Below are 24,285 nucleotides of genomic sequence, written 5' to 3'. Positions count from 1 at the left end.
CTGCAAATGCAAACCTGATGATTGTACTTTTTTAATAATTATATGTGAGTTATATACATTTACTTTCAAGCTGCTCATTTACTGGATGATGTCCCTTTTGCAAGCGTTTAGTCAAATATTAATTTCTGTGTTTCCAATCAGCAAGGTGGTGTCATTGGTGGTGGTGGAGGGGAGTCCCCATTACCTGTAAAGCGCTTTGAGTGGAGTGTCCAGAAAAAGCGCTATATAAGTGTAAGCAATTATTATTATTATTATTATTATTATTTTAGACACCAAGAGAAAGATTATTCAAGTATCATTGCTTGTTAATGTCATGATATTGGTTAATGAAGCAGATATGCGCAATTTGTCAAATTGCCCCTTGCATGAAATTATTTCATATTTTACATGTATTATGCACCCACCCTGCATTTTTGCTAAATGCAATTCTGATACAATATAGATTCTTACCTAGAGTGGTGACTTGGCCAAGGGTTGAGGGGCAGCCAGAGCACAACGGACACAACACAGGGTACACCCTGGATGGGACGCCAGTCCATCGCAGACACAGACATACAAACACATCAGGGCCAATTTTCCTGGAAGCCCGTGAACGTGCCAGTATGCCTTTGGACTTTGAGAGGAAATAGGAGCTCCTGGAGGAACCTCCACACAAACCTGGGGAGAATATACAAACCCCACACAGATAGCAGCCCAGAAAATAGATAGGACCCATCTGTGTCGTCTCTATTGCATAATTGTATATACAACAGATTTTTAAGAACAGCTTTAGAGGTCATTCTGTAACAAGATGACCACAGGCCAAGATGGGGAGTACAGACCTTTGAACTAATGCATACCTAGAGGAATGTGTAAATCTAAATTTTGTTGCAATAACAGAAACCAAGTCTAGACTTGGCTTTCGATTGTAATTTATCATTATGAGTTTTGAACGTCATGAACTTGAACTTTATTGCCATATGAAACCGGTACATGTACTGGTACAATGGAATTCTTACTTACAGAAAGTCTCTCGATTGTTAAAACAAGTGTAAAAACACGAAGTGCAGACAGTGCATCAAGACAATATACAAACAAACAGTAGACAATGTACAAGTAAACAAGTAAACAGTCTGAATGTAAACAATGCAGACATGTAAACAATGACTGGAGATGCGCAATAAATAAGAAATCATAATGAGGTAGATGGTATAGATGTGGTCCGAGGGGTATGGCTAAATGTGTTCGCCAATCGCACTGCTTGTGGATAGAAGCTATTGAAGAATCTAGTGCTAAGTGTCCGTATGCTCTTGTATCTCTTGCCTGAGGGCAGTGGGGTGAAGAGCTCATGCCTGGGGTGGTGACTGTCCTCTGTGATGGCCAGAATTCTACCATGGCAGTGGTCCTCATAGAGCTGTTTAATCTCGGTGAGACCACGGCCAATGATCTTCTGGGCCATATTGACCATTCTCTGCAGTGCCTTTCTCTCTCGAGAAGAGGTGTTGCCATAGCACATGGTGATCCCGTTGGTGAGGATGCTCTCGATGGTGCAGCAGTAAAGTTCACCAACACAGGTACTGGGATCCCCCATTGCTTGAGGCACCACAAGAAATAAAGGCGCTGCTGAGCCTTCTTCAAGGTAGAGTCCATGTACACAGTCCAGGTTAGATCTTTAGAGATGTGAATTCCCAAAAACCTAAAGCTGGTTACTGTTTCCACTTCTGTTCCATCAATACTGAGTGGGCTGTGAGTGTGTGACCTGTGTCTCCGAAAGTCTTTCATTTTATTTACATTCAAGTCGAGGTTATTGCTATGACACCACCTAAGCAGCTGCACGACTTCCTCCCTGTAAGTGGACTCTTATAGTGGTGTCATCCGCAAACTTGATGATGCGGTTGTTGTTGTGTCTTGCCGTGCAGTCGTGAGTGAACAGGGAGTACAACCTTGGACTCAGACAGCAGCCTTGTGGGGTTCCAGTGCTCAGGGTGCTCAGCTGCTGCATGCATGTGAAGACTATTGCAAAAATAATATTTTAAAAGTACCATCATCTCGGCTGATGAGATTAGAGAAATTCGGCAAAAACTGGTTCATTGTTTCAATCAATACTGGTTATGAGACTGTAGAGAAAATTAACCACATGAATACAGAGGGATGAATAGCCTCCTATTATTTGTGGTTCTTGTGATGTTCTGAAAATAAATGGCCTTGAATATTATATGGTTTTTACATTTTTTCATGATGCAACACGAGGTCTTGTAAGTCAAATACAGTCAGATATTGTGTCTACTTTCTTGTCCTTCCCGTCTTATTCTATGACTTAAAAAATACAAAGGAGTTTTATTTGTGACTGTTTTTGCTTAGTGTTATTTTTGTTATAAGTGTTCTGAGTAAATTCAAGAAATATTCAATTTGCAAAAGGAAACTGCATGAATGCGTTATTTATTCTTACTACTGGACCTTTTTGTCATTCGCAGAACTGTAACATTTTTGGCTAAAAGTAATTGATTACGATCGGAGAAATGTTTATGTTATTATTTTGTATTTACTTATGGAGCTTTTAATTTGTGAATGTAAACAACAAACGTTTAAGTTTTCGAAAATTGCATTATCAAAAAAATCAAATTTCAAGAAACACTCCAATAAAAAAAAAGTTTAAAAAAAGGAATACGCCGCTTCATTATAAAACTTAGCAAAGTTGCACTGAATTTCACAATAGTTATGTTTAATGTTTAAAATGGCTTTTTTTACTGCATGCTCAGTACGGTACTGCAGCAGTGCTCCAGCGATGACATCATCCTGTCACTTCTCCACGGTCACTGGTTTACCGAATAGGAGAGAGGGTGTTATGAAACTGGCACCATTGTGGCTCCATGCCTGTTGTGCATTTTATGACTGTGTAACTTAATCCCCTGAGCCAACACGGCGATCATTGGGTACAGTTTCATTATTATCGTTCCCTGAAAAGCGGCCGTAAAGGAATCATTTACTATTAGCAACGAAAGACCTGGCCTCTGATAGGCCAGTGAGAGGTGCCCACAGACGCGTCCAATCAGCATCTTCGGCGGAACCAGGTGGCGTGCGACATCATCACCCCCCCCTCCTCCCAGAGAAGGTTTATTTTGGCTTCTCTAGTCTCCCACTCGGCGCCATTAGAGATGTGGGTAGTATGGAGAACGGGGATTAAAATGATTTAATACCTGGGAAGAAGACAGGAAAAACGGCTTTTTTCCCCGTACAAGAGGGTCTTGCCGTCAGGTAAAGGTGTCCCGGAAGAGAAACGGAAACATGTAATTAAAGAAGGGAGTCGAAATAAACGAAAGGAGTGAAAACGGGGATTGGAAAAGCCAGAGCGGAGGACGGGGGGGGACTGGGCTGCTCCGAGCAGGGTTTGTGGTGTTTGTGCACCAGAGAGGAGGATAAACGCAGGAAAAGGTAAGGCCTACCAGGGAGCCCTGCGCATAATCCGCTGGGGATGCGGCCAGTTTAGCGGAAGCGATCACTTCAGAGTTTATCGATCAAGGGGGCTTTGGATTACTGATGTGGCTTTTACAATTCAGCTGGCCAGTCTCAATATTTTCGGCATCCGAATGGCTTGGCAGGGTGATAGAATCGTGTGACACAATTCGGGCGTTAATAGTTGACCTTTCAGCCGGGGCTGCGTGTGTTTTCAGGCGAAGTATGGAAGATTCACCAGAAAGTCTGTGCGGCTAGAGTAAACAAGTGGCTTACGGTGATAAAATATCGGCCTAATTTAGAGTAATGAAATGAATGCATGTGGACAGAAATCCATGAAGGAGAGCGGAATCAACCTGATTTGGGGGCAAGAGCCATGAAAACATTTTTAAAGCCCCGTGAGAGCGTGGGGATATGAAGTTGTACAACAGCTCCTGTAGTGTACAACACCCGGGGGTAAATTAAAAGAAATGTCCGCTATTTCTCTAGACAGCAAGAGCTATAATAGGATGGAGCTATTGGTATTAAAAGGAAAATCCGCAAAGGTTCAGTGAGGGTGTTGCACAAGCTACAATGTCAGTTGTACGTCTTTGCGAATGGAAATTTTTCCATTTGTTGATACGAGCCCTTTAAATTCGACACACCCAAGCGAGAGCCCGTAGAAGTCGGAAGCTCAGATGTTCAGATTTGTTACTGGGAGGTAGCCTTGGACTGGAAGTGGGTACATTGCAGATGTTGGGCAGCCTAGTTATATCTCCCGAGCGGTACAGAAAGCGCAGTAGCCAAATTTCACAGCTGTAGTACACGTCGATGTTAACACCAGCTAGACATTGCCTAAATGTATACCTAAAAATTAAAAAGTATAGTGGTATTAACATTTGTGTACAAATCCAGCATGTTCCTTTCCTTGTAGGTTAAACATCAAGATTAAATTGGATAATTAAGATCATTTAATCTTAATATCCTTAAACATAAGTACAGCATTTCTTGTGCCTCTTGACTGTACTGTGTTATAGTGCACAAGTACAATGCTCTACTGTTTGCATGTTTCCTGTATTACTTTTTTGTTTTGGCAAAGGTTGCAACTTATAGCATTGGTGGTGAATAAAGGGTATGTAACAGATTCTTAGCTTTTACTGAAGAACATAACTGAAAAAAATGGATGTCTTAAGTAATAGTATGGTATTGACATCCCCTCATAATGCAGTTTGGTATTGCATTGTGTTCTAAAAGCTTTATTAAATATGAATGGCAAATATATGTAAAACATGCATGCATAGGGCTGTAGTAAAATAAGCTAAAAATCTTCTGCGTTTTAAAGTTTTGATGGTTGAGCTATTTACATCCAGTCAGATGAGCCCAGATGCTTTTTTTTTTTGGAGTTTGGAAAGTGCTTTTGACAAACGGCAAGCCCCTATGGTTAATTCACAAATGAAGTTGATTTGGTCAAGTCTGGTAATCTGCATTTTGCATGTTTGTTCATATGTAAATCTGCCTTTGTGATTTCAGACGGTTTGTTTACTGTCATGTCAGTCTGAATCCATTAGAAAATGAGTATTTTATAGTTGTGTGCATGTATAAGTAATTTTGATGGATTCCCCTGTGTACAGTTATATTTGAGATAATAGTCATCTGGTTTAACATGCAATATGCACAGGTATTCAGAGATTCTGTTAGGTTTTTGGTGAGTGTGTTTTCTGAATTTGTTGTGCATTACTACATGAAGCATATTGCATTAATATGCAGCATCAGTCCTGTTTTGTACTTGCTAATAGGAAGTGGCCGTTTACAGTGAAACCTAAGACTTAAGGGTTGTGTTTACAATCATGTCTCCAGGCAGTGGTCTAGTGTCCAGGTTACACTGACTTGTTATTTAGCAGTTCTTCAAACTGTACATGGTGGTAGTATTAGCAGCTCCTGATTTGTGTAGCATAAGCTGTTGGGGATAGGGTTTCTGTTTTGGCCCTGAGCTGCATGGAGATTCATACTTTAATTTAAGAATATAAAGGTTACAGACTCCAGGAGGCCATTCTGCCCATGTAGTCCATTTGGTACTTGGTAAGTGATCCAATGATCTCACCCAGGTTCCTTTCCAGATACAACTATTTTTACATGTTTGAAATTACTTTTTTAACATCAATATTTTATTTTTAACAAAGTTTATTCTTGCTTTAATATTTGTACAGCTCCCAATGTTCCACGTAATATTGAACATTCGAAAGCAATGGTATCAAAGCTTGAACATTTTTCATTTACGACAATCTGCACTGTAGCCATTAGGTAGTGTTTGGGTCATTCTTTGCTGCTTTGCTCATTTTGAGGCAGCTATATCCTTATATTGCTGTAAAATGTGACAGTTTTGTGCTCTTAGAAATTTGTGGTTAGTATTTACTGTGGCAATGGAAAGTGAAAAATTGCTCAGTCCTAATGTTTAGAGACATTGTTCTTAACTGAAAACAGTTCAGGCTATGCTGTCAACAGGCTACTGTTGCATGGTTTAGTTTTTCATCTCATGTAAAATAGATATTGGTTCCGATTGGTAAGCTTAAGTCAAATTTCTTTCAAGTTGTTTTATATACATAAATTGAGGAATAATGACATTTGGGGAAAGGATCACATCTCTTCAAAATTGTTGTACAAAATTGTTTCAAAAAGTGTGGTGGCGTTTTATTCCTAGGTAAATGCTGTTTTGTGCTTCGACAAACCTGATGGAAGCCCACATGCTGGGGCCATTGTGCTCAGCATTAAGGTGACATTACATTGTTAAGGTCAAGAGCAGGGGCAGGGGAAGTGTGATGCTGGTTTTGGGAGGAAGTCACTATAACATAAGGACATCTTTGGTCTAGATTGAGGATGTCCTCACCTCTCAGAAATACATTGACAAAGTGCTTGAGCCAATAGTTTTCCCATTCCTGCAAGCCAGTCCTAATGTAAGTGTTCCAGCATGACTGTCCAGAAGGCTGTATTACCTTGTCAAGATATTGCCATGGTCAGTGTCTTCCAAAACTGTGGACAAGCAGAACAACCCAGGGAACCATTTGCCAATTTTTTCTAACAGATGTTTTATTTTAAACTACTTAACAGAAAATGCTTTGTATCTAATGCACGCCTTTACCTCACCCTAGACTTTTATCATCAACGTACTGCATGTTCAGTATTGTATAGTTATTTTGTCTAACTAGTACAGAGCATGACATTTATCAATGTTTTTTTTCCCACCACATCAGCTTGCTTCCTGACCTTGGGGGCAGCAACACGTTGTGCGAGAGGGACTGATCAACAATGACGGAGCTGGGCATAAAGTGGGCTTGTGAGTACTGCACGTATGAAAACTGGCCGTCGGCGATCAAATGCACCATGTGCCGTGCACACAGACCCAGTGGCACCATCATCACGGAGGACCCCTTCAAAAGCAGCTCTAGTCTGGAAAGCAGCCGGGAGTGGGACCCATCCAGCACTGAGGGGGGCAGCAGCCTCCTAATCTGTCCAGACTCTAGCGCTAGGCCCAGGGTTAAGACTGCCAACGCCACAGAGAGCACCAGCAAATGGTCATGTCACATGTGCACCTACCTAAACTGGCCCCGTGCAATAAGATGCACTCAGTGCTTGTGCCAGCGTCAGCGGACGCGCAGCCCGACTGAGTCACCCCAGTCCTCGGGCTCGGGCTGCCGGCCCGCCCCTCCTCCAGTGGACCCGTGTGAGGAGTACAATGACCGGAACAAGCTGAACACCAGGACTCAGCACTGGACTTGCACTGCTTGCACCTACGAAAACTGGCCCAAGACCAGGAAGTGTGTTGTGTGTGACCACCCCAAACCTAACAACATAGAAGCAATAGAGCTAGCGGAGTCCGAGGACCCTTCCTCCATCATTAACGAGCAGGACCGTGCTCGGTGGAGGAGCAGCTGCAGTGGCGGTCAGAGGAGGTCACCCCCCACCTCCAAGAGGGATTTGGAGGTTAAAATGGATTTTCAGCGGATCGAACTGGCTGCTGGTGCTGTCGGGAGCAAAGAGGAGCTCGAGGTTGACTTTAAAAAGTTAAAGCAGATCAAAAACAGAATGAGGAAAACGGACTGGCTGTTCCTCAATGCCTGTGCAGGTGAGTGAATTGGGCTGATACTTTTATTCAAAGCGATTTGCACTTCCATATTTAGAGCTGGTCATCTTACTGGAGCAATCGGAGTGAAGGATCTCACTCAAGTGTACAAAAGCAGGGTCGCGCTCAGAAGAGGTGTAAGGAAAGGTGTAATCGCGTCTTTTTTTCAGTCCTGTGCGATGGCTTCAGGTCAGGCTTTCTGTTTTGTTGACACTACTGTTTACTGTACTGCTGTGCATCATTCTCTCCTGGCCTTTATACCGAAGAACTGTAAATCAAATTAGTTATCAGTTCAGTTGATTCTGTGCCACTTTAAAACAATTTAAATATTCTTTTTCATAAATCTGTTGGCTTCGGACAGATTTTGTTGCTTCTGCTTATGAAAACATGCTGATTATAAGCTTTTACCAGAGGCTGAATAAACTGTTTTGTAGATACTAGGTTGTTGTAAAAGAGATTCTTAAACTCCAGGCAGTAGGTAATGTGTATTTGAATCAGAAACTAGTTGATGTCTAGAAAACAGGTTACCGATAAGGAATGTAATACTCCAACTGGGATGTTTTAAGTAGTGGAGTGCTCCAGGTATCTCTATTAGAACCACTGCTCTTCCTAGATTATATGTGGTTTAATTCCTGAAAGCTTTTGACATTTACAGGATGCCAAAATAGGAGTATCTGAAACCTGGCATTTTATATAGTTGTATAGTTACTTTCATATGCAAGTAGGTTAACTAAATATAAAAGGAACACTCTGAACTTGACGTAAACAACAGTTGCAAGCAAACATACATTTCCAGGGTTGAAGGAATGTCCTACTCTAAATGAATTATTGAAATGTCTAATCGGAATCGTCTGCATCAAGTTAAACACTATAGAGAGCAGACAAGTGGAACCTGTAGAAGTGCATTTAAAACGGGTTAGGAGGCACTTTTTTACGCACAGGATTGTTGGAATCTTGAATAAGGTACCCAGGCATGTTGTTAAAGCTGATAATCTAGCTTCTTTCAAGGAATGGCTGTAGGAGCTACTTGGCTATATAATATAATTGTATTAGATAATTAGCTACTAACCACCAAATGGGCTCTGAATGTTCTGAAAGCACTCCTCTCATTTGTAAACCTTGTGCTTACAAAGAGATTGTGATTGATTACAAACAGATGATGTCTGCATGCTAAAACAACCTAGATGTTAAATAGCGACCCTCCATTTCTAAGAATGCATCTGTATGGTCTCTAGTATGCAAGGAGTGGAAACTATGCAATGCATTAGCAGTACACGGAACAAAAAAAATCCTTATTTAACAGCATTCTGAACTTGCTAGGAAATTAATTTCCATTTTAAACAACTGAAAACACTAATCCTTGTGAGTAGCACAACTGATCAAGGTAGTATGTTAAACGTACTTTACGTTTATATTGTAGTCAGCGATTATTTTTGTTTATATCGTTTATGCTATACCGAGTGCTTTAAAATGCCCTGCTTATAGTACACTCATGCATTCAGATGTATCACTCTTCAACAGGATATCAGGGTCTGTTTGATTGTAATCTCTAAGAAGACGGAGTGGGATAGATTTCTTTGTTGACTTCTGCATTGTAAGCAGTTCTGGAGGAGGAGTAGGCAGGAATTAAAATCTAGAGATGATTTTAGAACATACTGTTCCCTTTCAGTGCTCTAGACAATGGATACTAGACTGCATTTCAGTGAGACAGTACTGTAGAGCACAGGAGCAGACATTTCGAAGGCATGCCCCTGTTCTCCAGACATTGTGGTTGCTGAGGGACAGAGCTACTATTGGCTTTAAATCAAGAGGGCTTGTAAACAGTGTTGCTCATATGTGCTGAGGTAGGCAATGTGCAGTAAAAATAACTTTGACATGTGCAGTAGTCAAAAATAAACAGCTGGGTACACGGGCTGCTGACCTTCCTACTCTTACTGAGAAGATGGCGTGTTTTTTTTAAAAATGAAAATTGAAATTTGTTTCAAGGCTTGGGGCACCTGCACACACTTTTTTTTTGCATTTATGCTGTTTTATGGTGCTGAACTGAGACGGTATGTTTTTGCTCAACAGAGATTAGGTAATGCGGGGTTTAAAATGAAGCTCTAGCTTAATGACAGTTGTATCAAGGTCAGTTTTTACTGCCCAAGGGAAAATCTCTTGCCATTCTGTATATTCCATTCAGACCGTTTCTCATTTTTTAGTATAGAGAATTCTGTCTACACATATATATATATATTAGTTTAAGTGTGAACCCTTTCTCTTTATTATACTGTAATCTGGATCTCCTAATTGTGCACATCCATTATTTTCTTTAATATAATCTTAGAATTTCAAGATGTACTTTAATATGAAATTGTTTTAACTAATTGATTTCTTTTTGGAATGCTTTCTTGATTTTGGGAATTTCTGTAGTTTGATAGTGGTACTGTGCTTGATGGTAATGGCATAATAGAAGGGAAGAAATGCATGTTAAAATCAATCAAATTACAAAGCATGGACCAGTTATGAAATTTGCAGTTTAGAAAATGTAACTTGTATCATTTCAGCACTGTATTCTGGTTATACTGCCCTAAGGAATGGTGAATTCTTGATTTTGTGGTTGTAGACTTGCTGACAGTATTGCACTACATTGTTTCAATGAGCAAGAGAAGCATGAAAAATAAGTCCATACAAAAATAGGAAATTTTATTTTTACTTTCCTGACACATTCAGCAAGTCCGGAAGACGGAAACTATGTAAATACTAGTATACATGGGGATGGTATTCCTACACATTTGTTTAACATATCATCATAAAGCCCCCCCCATTTTTAACAGTTTCGTGTTTGTCAAAGTTGGGCATTTGTCAAGGGCTCATAGGCAACACCTCTGAAGTTACTGGAGAATTTGGACCAGTGCCATTTTTGGTGTTAATTCGGCCAAAACCTTCTTGGGTAAAGTCATGAAATCTCTTCAAGTAAAAACATATTTTGAATAGCAGATGTTGTTGAAAAATTATGATGTTGTGCAAAAACTGTGGGCGGTTTAGTGGGGGTCAGTCAGACATTTGGAATGATTAGGATTCTTCAGACTGCTTTTGCTTATCTCAGAATTCAGTTCTCTTGTGAGACCTTTACGTCTACAGTCCTACTGTCACCCCTGGCTTTCGGTTCTGAGACTTTGCTGAACAATGACTTTAGTGAAGGTAAAATGTACACTTTTAAAACTGAGAAATTAAGTATAACTTGCAGTGGCCATTTGGATAGCTCCTTGCAAACATTTGTCTTAGGCTGTGTTTTAGGACATTGCAACCTTGCAACGGCCTCTAGGCTTAGACTTTTCAAGGTGACATATTCCAGTGTGATTAGGAATGTCCCTTTCACACGGGACTTGTTATAATTAGCAAGTGGTTCAATGGTAGCAGTGTTACATCAGCAAGCTGGCCATAAGTCAAGTAAAAACTGGGCTCAGACTACACAATCCACTGAAGTAGTAATCGCAAAAACATCCAGGAAGATTAATGTTCTTTGAACTGAAACGTATCATGGTCACAGTAACAGCATACCAAATTTGTGACATTTTTTCTCAATTTCTACAAATATTTTGCATTGAATTCTCTGCATTGTTGTCCTAGTCGAGACATTGTCATTATTTTACAATAGTGGCTTTTTAGTCCTGTTGCAAGGATCCATTACTGTGGTCGATGCTCATCTTTTTCATTTCTGTTACTCTAATTCTTAAAAAATCTTTAAATGAACATCTTAATTGTGAAGAGAGAATCAGGCTTCATTCTCTAGATTTAGTGGTAAGGTGGCTATCCTGACATTGTTGTAGGCTCTCAGTAGGTGGCTATACTGACTGATCATTAGCTATAAGTCTTTTACTGCTGTCTGCATTAAGACTACAGATTAGTTTTGTTTCTCCTTGCAGAGTTGTTGATAATGTACAGTGCGTGATCTGATGGTGGTGTGAACGACGATGGATGGGGTACGACGACATACCTTATGTAATTGTGTGCAAATAAAACTTGCAATTATTTGCAAATGACTGACAGTGCATTTCATCAAAGATTGAAAAGCAACACTGATTCTTAAAATACCTGCCATCTGCTTTTTTTCAGTTTTCTCTTACATTGCATTAATAAAGTGAGCAACATGGTTGTGCAGCTGTCACAATCAGTGAATTGTCCTCTAAAATATTAGTGCATAATATGAGGAAGTTACAGGGTAAGGGGTGCATTTGATTTGAAATGGTTGCTGGATTTTTGATGTTGGGTTTGTCGGAACACAGATTCTAGGCCCTGATGTTTCCATCTCGGATATCCAGCTCTTGTGTGACTTGGGTGAACTGTTGCTTTTGAGTAGGATCTCTTAACTTGTTTTCCTATACTTAGATAGTATGCACGTAGTGTTCATACCAGTGTGAACTGTGCACACTATGCATTTTCTGCTGTTGCAAGGGATTCTTGTGGGACATGGGGAATCCTTGCAGGTGGCGCCTCATTTATTGTGTTGTTGTGCGACAGGTGTTGTGGAAGGGGACCTGGCAGCAGTGGAAGCCTACAAGTCTTCAGGAGGGGACATTGCACGGCAGCTCACAGCTGATGAAGTGCGTCTCTTAAATCGTCCTTCTGCTTTTGACGATGGCTATACTCTGGTACATCTAGCTATCCGCTTTCAGAGACAAGACATGTTAGCCATTCTCCTGACAGAGGTAAGATCCTGCACACAAGCCGAAGCAAGTTGAGAGTATAGCATGTGGATTTGTTGCCACTCCAGTTAACAGTGGACCTTAATAGCATTACATGATAATGCAACAGAAATGTTGATTTTAATTTTAGAGATTTTGGTGTCATCTTTTTGCAGATGTCAAAGCAAAGAAGTAACCCTCTGTAAATACTTTTTTTTTCTGTTTGTGGAAGCATTTCTTGAATTTGTATGCCTGTCAACATCCTGCTTAAACCTGCTCTGCATATCAGAACAGCATTAAAAAATACAAATTTTGCCTCAGTTTCTTTGAGATGTTGGAATGTTGTAGATGTCAAAATGTCCTGACTTTACCTGCATTAATAGCTCTGAATACCTGTTGAAAATGTTACCTGTACTATCTGCATTTCCCTCGTACAAAGGGATCTCATGCTCCCGCCTGGTGCCGGTGAAGGGGATGAAATAAAGGATCATTACTTCGATCCTTCTGGAGGGGACATTGGCTGATTTATTGGTTGTGATGTCATGGATGTGTTGAGACCTAGTTGAAAGGGTTGTGATTAAAATATCTGGAAGTTTATGGAATGCTGTAAATGACATTGGAGCTACTGTACATAATACACTGTAAAATGTTATGGCATACATGCAAACGGATCAAATGTGTAAACGTGGCAAAGTCCTTTCAAATGTAGAAAGTGCTTGTATCCTGAAAATTTTATCAGGTCAATCAGTTAATCAGTTTATCAGTTTTCTGGCCAAACGTAATGAATTCTAACAAAGTTCAGTTTTTCTTAAATGTAAAATTAGTTGCAGTATTTTGTGTAGAGTGGCAGAAGAAACTTGCCTCTGTATTAGCTGTTGCTCAGATAGGTTTTTTTATGTGTATGTGTGATTTCCCACAGGTCTCTCAGCAAGCTGCCAAGTGTATCCCTGCCATGGTGTGTCCAGAGCTGACAGAGCAAATACGCCGAGAGGTTGCTGCCTCCCTGCACCAGCGCAAGGGTGACTTCGCCTGTTACTTTCTCACAGATCTCGTCACCTTCACCTTACCAGCAGGTAGAGTAAAATCACTGGACCTGCTACTGGATTTTAGGTGTCAAAGTACAGCTTATAGTTTACCGTCACAAAAATGATTTTTATTGATTAGTTGCATTGATGGTTGTCTTGACATATGTGCATATAAAACACATTTGTGAACCCCCCCCAGTTTGGTCTGTATTCTCATATTGTTTTACCTAAAACACAATTGGAGCATTATGAAGAAACTTCTATAGGTGGATAACCAAATTAAATGTATAACTGAAAATGGATTATTTATTGATGATCCATTGGTAAATGTCCTTGTATGAATAAGTATGTGAAGTCTTAGTTTCAGCAATTGGTGTCAACTCATCGAGTGGCAATGACTTCAACTAGACATTTCCGGTAACTGTTTTTCTTTTTTAGGAGTGTTGGTGACATTAACATTTTTTGGCATGAACTGTTTGCTTCAGACCCCGCCATAACATTTCAGTGGGGTTTGGGTCTGGACTTTGACTTGGCCAATCCGTTTCAGCCATTTTCTTGTAGATTAGCTCGTATGCTTAGGATCATTGTCTTTCTGCATGACCCACTTTTGGCTCAGCTTGAGGTGACATAGTTTCATGGTTCTGTCGATGATGGCAAGCTGTCTGAATCCTGAGGCAGCAAAGCATCCAATCCATGATACTTCCTCAACCATGATTGACAGTTGGGAGTGGGGACTCCCGTTGGAAGGCAGTTAAGGCTTTTGTGTTGCACAACATTTGTCATTGTGGCCATAAAGTTCAACTTTTAACTTGTCTTTCCAAAGAATGTTCTTCCTTTGGTCTTGTGGATCATCAAGGTGAACTTCAGAGGCAGTGTTCTTTTGGGGAGAAATGGTTTCTTTAAGGGTATTCTCCTATTAAAAAAACTTTTTCCTTTTTCCTGTCTTTTCCTGATGGTCGTGGATACCGACTGGATGCAGTGAGAGGGGCTGGCATATTTTTAGTTTTTACTTTGGGGTTCTTTGTGACTTTCTGGCGAGCTTCTTTACTCTTGGGGAGTCTTGGTAGGAAGACTGCTTTTACGTGGTGTCACATTAGTGCGTAATAGGAAAATGTTGACAGTGGACGGACAGATGAGTCTAGACAAATGTTTAGAAATTGTGATCACAGCATGACGTGTTTCCACACACCTATATGGTGAGCATCAAATTCTCAAATGTTTTGAACATTTAGACCAGACACTGGTCAAACGGTCTGTTTTCTTTTTACCTAATTAAACCACTTTACTCTAACATCCACTCGTTTTTGCTAAAATAGGGCGTTCACTTATTTCACACATACTTATTAATCTTTTTTTCATACACCTTTATCTTACCAATTGAATTGGTGTATTTTAAGAAAAAAACCATTTTGATTCATCAAGAGTAACCTTGTAAGAAGTTGTAATTGCTCTAAATATATTGGGGGGGGTTCACAAACTTTCTCTGCACTGTAGATAGATTAAGTTTTGCATTCTGTCCTTGCTGAAAAATATAAAGTGTGAGAATGTAAGCAACAAAAGGTTCTGTGATTGGCATTATAATCTTGGGTACATAGTTGTCTTCGTATCGTGGTAGGCACAGGACTCTAAAAATAAAACCAAAGAGCTAAGGTTAAGAGTTCATGAGTGTATTTTTTTTGTAAATCTAACATGAGGCAAAAGATTAAGCTGAGACTGGCGATCTGCAAAAAATATATTTTGTTATGCCAAATATTTCTTTGCATACAGAATTTTGGCTGGAGGCCATTTAAGCAGCTTTCTGTTTGACAAAACCAGTGCATTCATTATTATACCAGATAATGGATACCAGTGTTCTTGGGCATTATGAATGTGCAGTTGAGCACAATGTAGCTTACCGAATAGTTTGTTTACTAGTGTATTGCAGCGAATATAACATGCACAAATGGTTTATCAGCTGTTAAAACCAAAGACATTTCTGTGTAAAACTTGAAGGCAGAATCATGTTGAAAGCTGTAAGTTGAAGCGCTGGATCCCCATGGTAGGAATGTTCTTAGTATTGGAGCCTTCTGTCACAGTGACTGCCAGTGAAAAAGTCATTTTTGACTGTTTAATATGTAAACGTTTTATTTGCAGATATCGAGGACCTTCCCCCTACGGTTCAGGAGAAGCTGTTTGATGAAGTGCTAGACCGAGATGTGCAGAAAGGTAAAATGATATTAATAAATGCTCAGGCAATGAAATGCAGACCATTCAGGAAATGCAGTGCTTATGCATATGTGAACATCTGAAGTCTCTAACGTTTTTTATTTAGTGTTTTAACCTAAGAGCATTGTCAGAAATAGCGCTTGGAGAACATGGGTGTCATTTGTTTATGGAAGCCCTTTATTAATGTGGTTTACTTCATGTGACTTATCTGTCCTTCTGTGTTTTAGTTTTCCACTTTGTACAAATACATCACATTTCTTAGCCTTATGAGACCTTAATTATCTACTTTAGTTTTCTCATTTAATGTTGCTCAGTGTCTAATTGGGTTAATTTAGTTTTAGGGCATTCAAGGATTTAGTGTGTCCCCTATTGAGTGATGCTTCCTTCTGGGATTAGGTTGTTTTTTTCCATCCAGACTGGCCTTCTGCAGGTCTCAGAGTACTTGTACTGTGGCCCATTTATCCATTTTTAAACAAGGCAGAGCTGAAATACAGCAGTTTAGTAAAGAGTGCAATTAAAACAGTTGTTGTGCTTTTTCACATCCTTTCCCTCTTTAGAGCTAGAGGAAGAATCTCCAATTATAAACTGGTCATTGGAGCTGGGGACTCGACTGGATAGCAGACTGTATGCCCTTTGGAATCGAACAGCAGGAGACTGCCTCCTCGATTCAGTACTACAGGCCACTTGGGGCATTTATGATAAAGATTCCGTTTTACGGAAAGCACTTCATGATAGTCTCCATGATTGTTCACACTGGTAAGAAAACTGCACTGTGGAAATTGTTTTGCTAAAATCTAAAATGGTGTGGAGAGAGTGAGACTGAACTATATTTGTGTAGGTCATTTTTTTTTTAAAGTAGCTGCACTGCAGTTCGTTAATCCAATGGACTTTTTGAAGTTCAAGGATGGGTCTCCTAGGAGTGCAGTTATTTTTTTTATGAGCTGATTTAACTGATTTCAGGTTCTACACGCGCTGGAAAGAGTGGGAGTCTTGGTATTCTCAGAGCTTTGGATTGCACTTCTCTCTGCGGGAAGAGCAGTGGCAGGAGGACTGGGCTTTCATTCTGTCCCTGGCTAGTCAGGTAAGTACCCTTCTTGTAGCCTGTTCAGATAGCTTGGCTTTTCTTCGCTGGGTTCCAGGTGCGTTGCCAGGTCATCTGGCAAACCTGTAGGTCAGCCTTTTAGTTCAGCTAAATACATTTTTGGTGGGAACATTTTTCTTTGGAAAATCCAGGTAAATTGTGTAGTTGTGTTCAATGTCGTTTCCTTCAACCATCTGTTAAAGAACAGGTCCTTTAATGTGCTTCCTGTGTTCTACCCACAACTACTGAGACCATGCATTTGTTAGCTTTGTAAAGGCCATTTCTTCCTCCTGCCAAATGCAGTGCATTATTAAGGTCAAGTAGATGCTTAATCCCTTAATGTAGGTTCAGTTGTAGAGGAATGTTTTCCAATCATATTGTCTTATGTGCTAAACATTTATCAATAAATGTCAGCTATTGCATCCATAAACCATGTAAAATATGTTCCAGGGAAATCTATTTTTTTAGGAGGTGATACACTTATAATGCAGCCCTTGGCCTAGCAGACCTGAAATACATATTGCAGATCCGTAATCTCACAGATGTCTTAATGTAATCGTCCCCCCTTCGGTCTTTGTGTTGAGTCTCTAAGTAATCACACCTGATAGTACTAGCTGACAATGAAGAGTCTCTGACCTCCCCCACTCTGGAATCATGTCGGAATTGTTACATGAAGATCAATAAATCATCTCTTTTCAGAATGTGAATGTACTGGGAAAAATCTGAGAGTAGAAATCCCAGGTGGAGAGTATTGCTGCACCATTGAGCAAGGCCCATTTCCCAGATCACTCTGAAAAACCCAACTGTACAAAAGGCCGTCATCATTTATATAAGGAAGGAAAACTGTAAGCCACTTTAGATAAAAATATCTGCCAAATTCAATTGTTCTTCTAGACCTTACTACAACAGCAGTTTTCAGGGCTACAACCTAATATTAATTAAACACGTTTACCACCTAGAATCTGTGTAGAATACAATGTGCTGTGCATTGAAAAGGATTAATATTATTGTCTTTTCACTTTTAGCCTGGAGCAAGTTTGGAGCAGACTCATATTTTTGTTCTTGCACACATTCTTCGTAGACCAATCATAGTTTATGGAGTAAAGTATTATAAGAGTTTTCGTGGTGAAACATTAGGTTTCACACGTTTTCAAGGTAAGCATCTTGTTCTTAATTTTACAATGTTTAATTCAAATTTTGCGTTCCCTAGTTTTAGAAATCTTGTGGTGTGTTTCTTACAAACTGTTTTTAACTGTTTTCTGAATAACTAGGTAATATAATATCATTACCTGAGTGTTTCCTCTGTAGAAATTTAGGGAAAAAATATTTAAGCCATGTATGTAGTCAGTCACTTTTAAAATCTTAAATACTCTTTCCATTTCACCTTTGGCTTTTTCAGTCCTGAACTTAATCAAATGCACCTGGGGGCTGCCTGAATACAATCTGAATCTTTCAAGACTGCCTGCAATTAAGTAGAAAAAAACTGGAATGGTTAAGGCTTCACTTGAAGTATAAATTATACCTTTTCAGACAACGTTGCTGAGGGCTTCTGAGTTTAATTTCCAAGCCAGCAGTTCTTGCATAAGAACACACTGTGCCTTTTGTTTCTCCTTCTTGTGGATGCTGCCTAACTTCACAGGAGAAACGGCTTCACCTTGGATTTTTTTGTCTGGATAACATTAAAGAGATGAACTATTGCTTTCGATTGAAATCAATTCTGATCCTTGTTGAATTCTCTTTTCACAAACTTTTCAGTTGTGTAATTTGGTATAAAGGTTTTTGCCAGCTGCTCTGACTCCCTCATACCTTCAGAAGATGTTTAAGTTAATTTATATCTCTAACTTGTCCAAGTGTGTCTGCCCTGCAACTGACTGGAGTACAGTTTAGAGTGTAGTTCTGAAATTTTATTTTATTTTTTTTTAATTACCCACCAGGAGATCTTAACTTGCAGCAGTTGCATTAATATCATGAAACTAAAGTGGAGTGCCAGAAAAGTAAAACAAGTACATTTTTAAAATATTTTTTCTATAAACTAGACTTTTTTTGTGCACTTGTTACTGCGTGAATTTACAATGTGTTTATATTGAGGAAAAGGGAGTATTTTTTTTAGTCTGTGCTGTCATCTGAACTGTTAAGCATGGTGAAAGACAAGGGTTAGCTGTGCAAAACCTTAGTGTCTTTCACCTTGGTCACATGGAGAGTTTTATTTAAAGTTTATTAGTAGCCAAATGTTTGTATGTTGGAATTAATAAAGTAATTTCAGTTCACATCTTACCAGTTCTGTCCTTGCATGATAGAATTGTGGGTTATCTTAATTTAAAAAATCACAAATGTAATGGTTGGATGTGAAGGATATTAGAGATCACTTGCTTGTACAATACTTGTAAAACGAATAAAGAATGTTCTTTATCACGAGGCAAGTTTAACGTGTAGCTGTTGTGACCGTGCCAAAACCCTATACACAAAGTGGTTGATTTAAATGCATTTTCCCTTTTTCTCTTCCTAGGCGTTTATTTGCCTTTGCTGTGGGAACAGAGCTTTTGCTGGAAAAGTCCCATTGCTCTTGGTTACACAAGGGGCCATTTTTCTGCACTGGTGGCAATGGAGAATGACGGCTATGACAATCGAGGCGCGGGCGCCAACCTCAATACAGACGACGACGTCACTGTTACCTTCTTACCATTAGTCGACAGTGAGAGGAAGCTACTGCACATACACTTTTTATCTGCACAAGAGGTAATACTGTCCACAGGAGGTTCTAGGATCTTAATGATTAAAGGTTGTTTCATGTAACCAGGAAATTTAACTCGGTAGGGAAGTGTTTGCAGAGGCCTAACAAGTAATTTGAGGAACGAGCTGGATCATTTCATATCCTACTTTAAGATCTCTAGCATGAGTATAGTTTTTTTTTCTCTCCTTCCTCTCACTGTCTGGGTATTGGTATCTATAATTCCCTTTTCGGTAGGTGCAGTCGTAACTACCAAAGTATTTCTTAGCCTTCAGAAGAGCAGTGACAATATATAGCAAATCATTTTGATTGTACACCGCCATCCTGTCTGCCTCTGCTCCTGCCAGATGAGCAGTTTATTTCTGTTTTCCATTCTCTACTCTCATAACCTTTTGCAAGTGTCCCCTGTTCTCCATTTTAAATGCACTTCCTTGTGGCTTCTTCTTGTATGATTTATCTATTGAATTGAATACAAATCGGGATTTCTGGGGAGCCGGTTTTAGATTGGGTCCTCTCGGACTCTGTTCGAGATTGATAAGCTCACAGAAGCTTTGTAGTGTAGGACTTTCCTTTGAGGGATGGGATGTATCTGGCAGTCCTTCTATGGACTGATTCCATAGCATTTTTCAAACAGGTGATCCTCTAGTTCTTGTTTCCATAACATGTCCCAGCAGTCACGCTTATCAGTCTATAATTATTTGGTTCACTTTTGTAACCTTTATCAAATCGGTTCTGCAGTCTGTGAGTAACTCTACTCCTACTTCATTCTGAAATTTGCAGCTTTTATGAGGACCCCAGATTGGAGTGCCTTGTCTGCCCACTCCTTTGGCTTACTGCTGCAATTTTTTCATGCATGTATGCGCTCAGAATAAAAATAAATGATGCCTTTGGGCTCTGTAGTTATGGCTGAATTATATTCAGAGTGCTCAGCAGGAAGGTAAAATGGGCTACCAGATGCCAGCTTGTTCAGAATCTTGTATCTTTTGTGGCAAGCTCTGACCTTTTCTATTTGTCACTTTTCACAAAAAGAAATATGTGCTGAGAACACGTTCTGCCAAAGGGATGTGCCATTAACTTACCTCTATGTATGTTTTTATAAGAATAACACTGATTTTAGATCTTCATTGTTTTTGGCATTATTGTATAGATCAAGAAAAAACACAAAGCAGTATATCCTGCGCCTTACATCAAATCTTAGGTGGATGTGCTAATGAATCAAGGTGTATAGACTTTTATGAAGGGTGTTGGCTAGTTTGGTGCCGAGTGGTAGAACAATGTGCTAATTGTGCAACAGACCAATCAATGTTCTTACAAGATTGAAGTGGAGTCTTACAACCTGATGTACTCAGCCAAAGGAAGAAGGTACCTGCAATCACCATGTCAGAGGGCTATCTGCTGCAGGTCTGCTGTTGTCCCCTGCCTTTCCTGGGCATCCTCCTGTCTTAATGGGCAACACTGCTCTAATTGGTTCTAACAAGGGGTTGGACAATGTCCATCAATTTCAAGGCCATGTAATTCCCAGTCCCTGTGGTGGGGAACCTTACCAACACTGCTCTGCCACAGATCTCATGGTGAACCCATTCTCACCTGTTCAGCAGACTGTTCATGTGGACTCTATTGCTTCAGTGCTGAGCTTGCAGGAATCCCTGACTGGGCTGTGCCTGCTGTTGTGCATCATTCTGCAGGAATTGCTTAGATGGAAACTAGATTACCTGTGTTTTTACCTACTGTCATCTTAGTGATTCAGACCCAGCCAAGTGTGCACAGGTTTGGTGTTATCACGACAGTAACCACTTCTTGAATCTTGAGGCCCCTGACTTATCTTTGGGTATATTCTATTCTGATGTGGCTTTAATGAGCAAAGTGCTCATCCTCACACTGTAAAAAGTCTCCACTCCAGACTGCGGTCAGTGTAAGTTTCTATTGGACAACATTGTTCCTGGCACCACTCCACTTTGTCTGGATCCCTGGGCTGTTGAGACTGCCTCTACAGCTTGTGAGCCTGTGCTTATTCATCAAGCCCCATCTGGGTATGGAACCCTCCTTCTTGAAGACCTCTCCAGGCTGCGCCCCCTACACGTGCTCCTTTTTACAGACTGAATGTGATCATATAAGGCTCTTCTGCTCACTCTCCCTCCTGGTTTATGAAGGTTTGGATACCCTATTGCCCTTTGATAATGACTGCTGTCTTTCTGAAAGGGATCAGTAGGTTCTACACCTGGTTCCCTGAAAAGAAGTGCCATCATTACTCTCGGTGCAGTGTTTGTTAAAAATGGCGATGACTGGCCCTCCTCCGACAACTACAGATATGACAAGGAGAGTGAGCCGATTGTGATTGGATCATTTTGTTATACAAATTCAGCAGAAGGACAGGGATAAGACTCTTCTCGTCAGTAACGGTAATGCTAACCTTGCATTATGTGTGTGTGTTTAGTGTTTTGCTTGTTGTCCTCAGATCGGCAACGAGGAGCAACAAGAGAAGCTGTTGCGGGAGTGGCTTGACTGCTGCGTGACGGAGGGGGGCGTGTTGGTCGCCCTGCAGAAGAGCTCGCGGCGGAGAAACCACCCGCTGGTCACGCAGATGGTGGAGAAATGGCTGGATCGCTACCGGCAGATCCGGCCCTGTGCCTCCCTCTCGGATGGGGAAGAGGACGAGGAGGAGGATGATGAGTGAGGGAGGGAGCGCAGGAGACCAGATTAGCATCGCAACTGCAGTGCAGCCTCATCCATGTCATGTGGATTTCCATGCGCTCTGTTGTGGGGCAGCCCTTCCCCAGAAAGGGACGAGCAAGCAGCCCTCTAGAAGTACTCGAAAGAAGAGCTGTTGCCACAAGAGTATAAAACACCTAAAAGAAAAAATAGCAGATGCGTCCTGAAAATATGAAAAATGTTTGACTGACACCTCTACTTTGCTGCAAAATAGAAAATGGTTGGATTGAAATTAATACAAAAGAATTCTAGTTTACTGAAATGCTATATTGAACTTTAATTTTTTCCAAATGTAAATCTTTATCCATAAATGTAATGCATGTGGTTGTCTGAGAAATTCTGTTAATAGGAAAATACCAGCAACAAAAAGGAAACTTTATATTGGTTTAATATGGGCACTTAAAGCACATTTTTAAAGTGACGTTTATTCAGTCTAGATTTCTTTTTAAGTCTCCCCCTATTTTTAGTTGAACACGTTTTCATTTGGCTTTCTTGTGTGTGATAGAAGCCAGTGTTGCCCATCTGGATCACGTTACAGGCTCTACCTGGGCCAGGTTCTCCATCTTCAGGAACTTCTGTTATGGACACTCTACCTTCACATCACTGCATAACACATCTATTTACCTGCCAGACTAGAATAGAAGGATTTTTTTTGTTCAAATCTAAACCTCTATCCCCTTTTGACACAGCTACATCCGCTTAGGGATAAAGACTTTTTTTTTCCTGATTGTTTACCCTTGACAGGCCTGAAGATTTTTAAAAAAATATTTATTTGTCAAAAGAGTGCAGAGGAGGTACTATATTCTCCCTCGGATTCAGTTTTGATTTTTTGTGGTTTTGTTGATTGTTTATTCAATCTTGATGAAGAATTTTGTTGCACAAAATACATATTCTTGCTGTGAGAAAAATCTGTACAAGTTTACTTTAGTTATTCATGTGTGATGAGTACCTCATTTTGATGTTACAACCTTGGTGCTTATTTTTGGGGAGGGGAAGAAGTCACCAAACACATTCAACATTATGAAATTAATGCATTAACATTAAATTAGAATCACTTTCATTTCCTGTCCTGTTTTAATATTTTCCATTTTCCTTTCTGAGTAAGTAATTCATCTTTCATCTTGTAATATTTGCCATTTGTTCTTTTTTAGTAATGTTTTACTAATCTTTATCTTCACAGATGAAACTGCAAACCAAAGCATAACACTATCTGGTTGGATAACATTGGTTTAATAGCCATGAGTAAACGTACTGTATATGCACTGTTTTGGTGTAATCTTCAAAGACCTACACAGCTGAAGTAATTTTGTATGCTGCTTTGTATTTACCTTATTAATGCAAAATAAGAAATTCTTAGTTTAGTACTGAATGAAGATGACATGAACCTGAGTTATAAAAACCCTTTATAAACTATTAAGGTAAGTATAGTTTCAAAATTCTATTTAAAATTAAAATATTAAACATGTAAAATGTCAGGAGCTGCTTTGCCAAAAACGGTATATTTTTTTGGAAAGATGTTTTGGAAGAATGGGGGCTTAAATATCACAGGACCATGTTGTCTGACTTTTACGTCACGAGTGATTTTATTTTTTGTTTGTTGTTGCAACCAGTTGTTTGTATACATGTGGTTTTGATAATATGAGCTGCGGATAAGCAGAACAAAAAAAGTTCCCAGTTTCAAAGTCTTAGGCTGGGATTTGTTTGAATATCCGGAATAGAGAAGGGCAGCAGAGAGTTGAGATTTCTTAGCTATTTGTAGACGTGCAGAAGAATTCAAGATTCCTCTGCTAATGCACCACAAGTTTAAAGCTGCTCAGTGGAAGTAAATATGAACAAGATACAGAACACCAGTCCAGCCAGTTAAGTGCACAGAGGACTGGTTAACAGCCGGCCCAGCGAGCGTGTTTTGGCGTGGAATAAAATGAAGTTAGCTGTCGCAAGAACAGTACCTTTAGGGCAGGGAATGTGATTACTCCAGGAGCGCCTAAGACTTACTCTCCATTGTAATTACCGAATTTCAAGCGTGACTAGAATCCTTACACTTTCGGGCTAATTAATTTTTGAATTGATAAAACTAGTGGATATTAACTTTTAATTCATAGTTCTGATTGTGCACAAGGAAATTTAGTTTACTACAGAGCCTGGCAAGCGAATCTCTTAACGACTGGGGTTTCATTCTTCGAGCTTTTCGTAATGCATCATATTTTTTCTGATGGAGATTTAACAGACCCCCTCCTACCCCACTTTTGTGTTTTTTTCCTAGCAGACTTGGCTTCATGTTCCACTTATTTTCTGATGCAATCCCATTGCAACGAAACAATAAACTCGTAACACAGCTTGAA

General features: G+C 39.9%; 1 protein-coding gene across 3 annotated transcripts in view; it reads left to right on the top strand.

Annotated features, from left to right (window-relative positions):
- The window catches only part of LOC148661412 (ubiquitin thioesterase ZRANB1), a 25,164-nt gene extending 879 nt beyond the window's left edge, over positions 1-24,285 (top strand). The window contains exons 1-10 of one of the 3 annotated variants that reach the window (XM_088635128.1): positions 3,086-3,234; positions 6,660-7,531; positions 12,032-12,219; positions 13,115-13,268; positions 15,354-15,425; positions 15,983-16,181; positions 16,386-16,506; positions 17,532-17,661; positions 19,013-19,242; positions 21,690-24,285. In XM_088635128.1, the coding sequence (XP_088491254.1) occupies positions 6,715-7,531; positions 12,032-12,219; positions 13,115-13,268; positions 15,354-15,425; positions 15,983-16,181; positions 16,386-16,506; positions 17,532-17,661; positions 19,013-19,242; positions 21,690-21,908 (2,130 nt within the window). In that variant the 5' untranslated portion in view covers positions 3,086-3,234; positions 6,660-6,714 and the 3' untranslated portion in view covers positions 21,909-24,285. Of the gene's footprint in view, positions 1-3,085; positions 3,412-6,659; positions 7,532-12,031; positions 12,220-13,114; positions 13,269-15,353; positions 15,426-15,982; positions 16,182-16,385; positions 16,507-17,531; positions 17,662-19,012; positions 19,243-21,689 lie in introns of those variants that run through there. The other 2 variants (XM_088635127.1, XM_088635129.1) reach the window with 2 other exon arrangements.

This window comes from Lepisosteus platostomus, chromosome 6 (assembly GCF_059453375.1).
Source record: "Lepisosteus platostomus isolate fLepPlt1 chromosome 6, fLepPlt1.hap1, whole genome shotgun sequence".
NCBI classification, from domain to species: domain Eukaryota; kingdom Metazoa; phylum Chordata; class Actinopteri; order Semionotiformes; family Lepisosteidae; genus Lepisosteus; species Lepisosteus platostomus.
The sequence above is the reverse complement of the archived record's forward strand: the minus strand, read 5'-3'. Positions and strand labels throughout refer to the sequence as shown.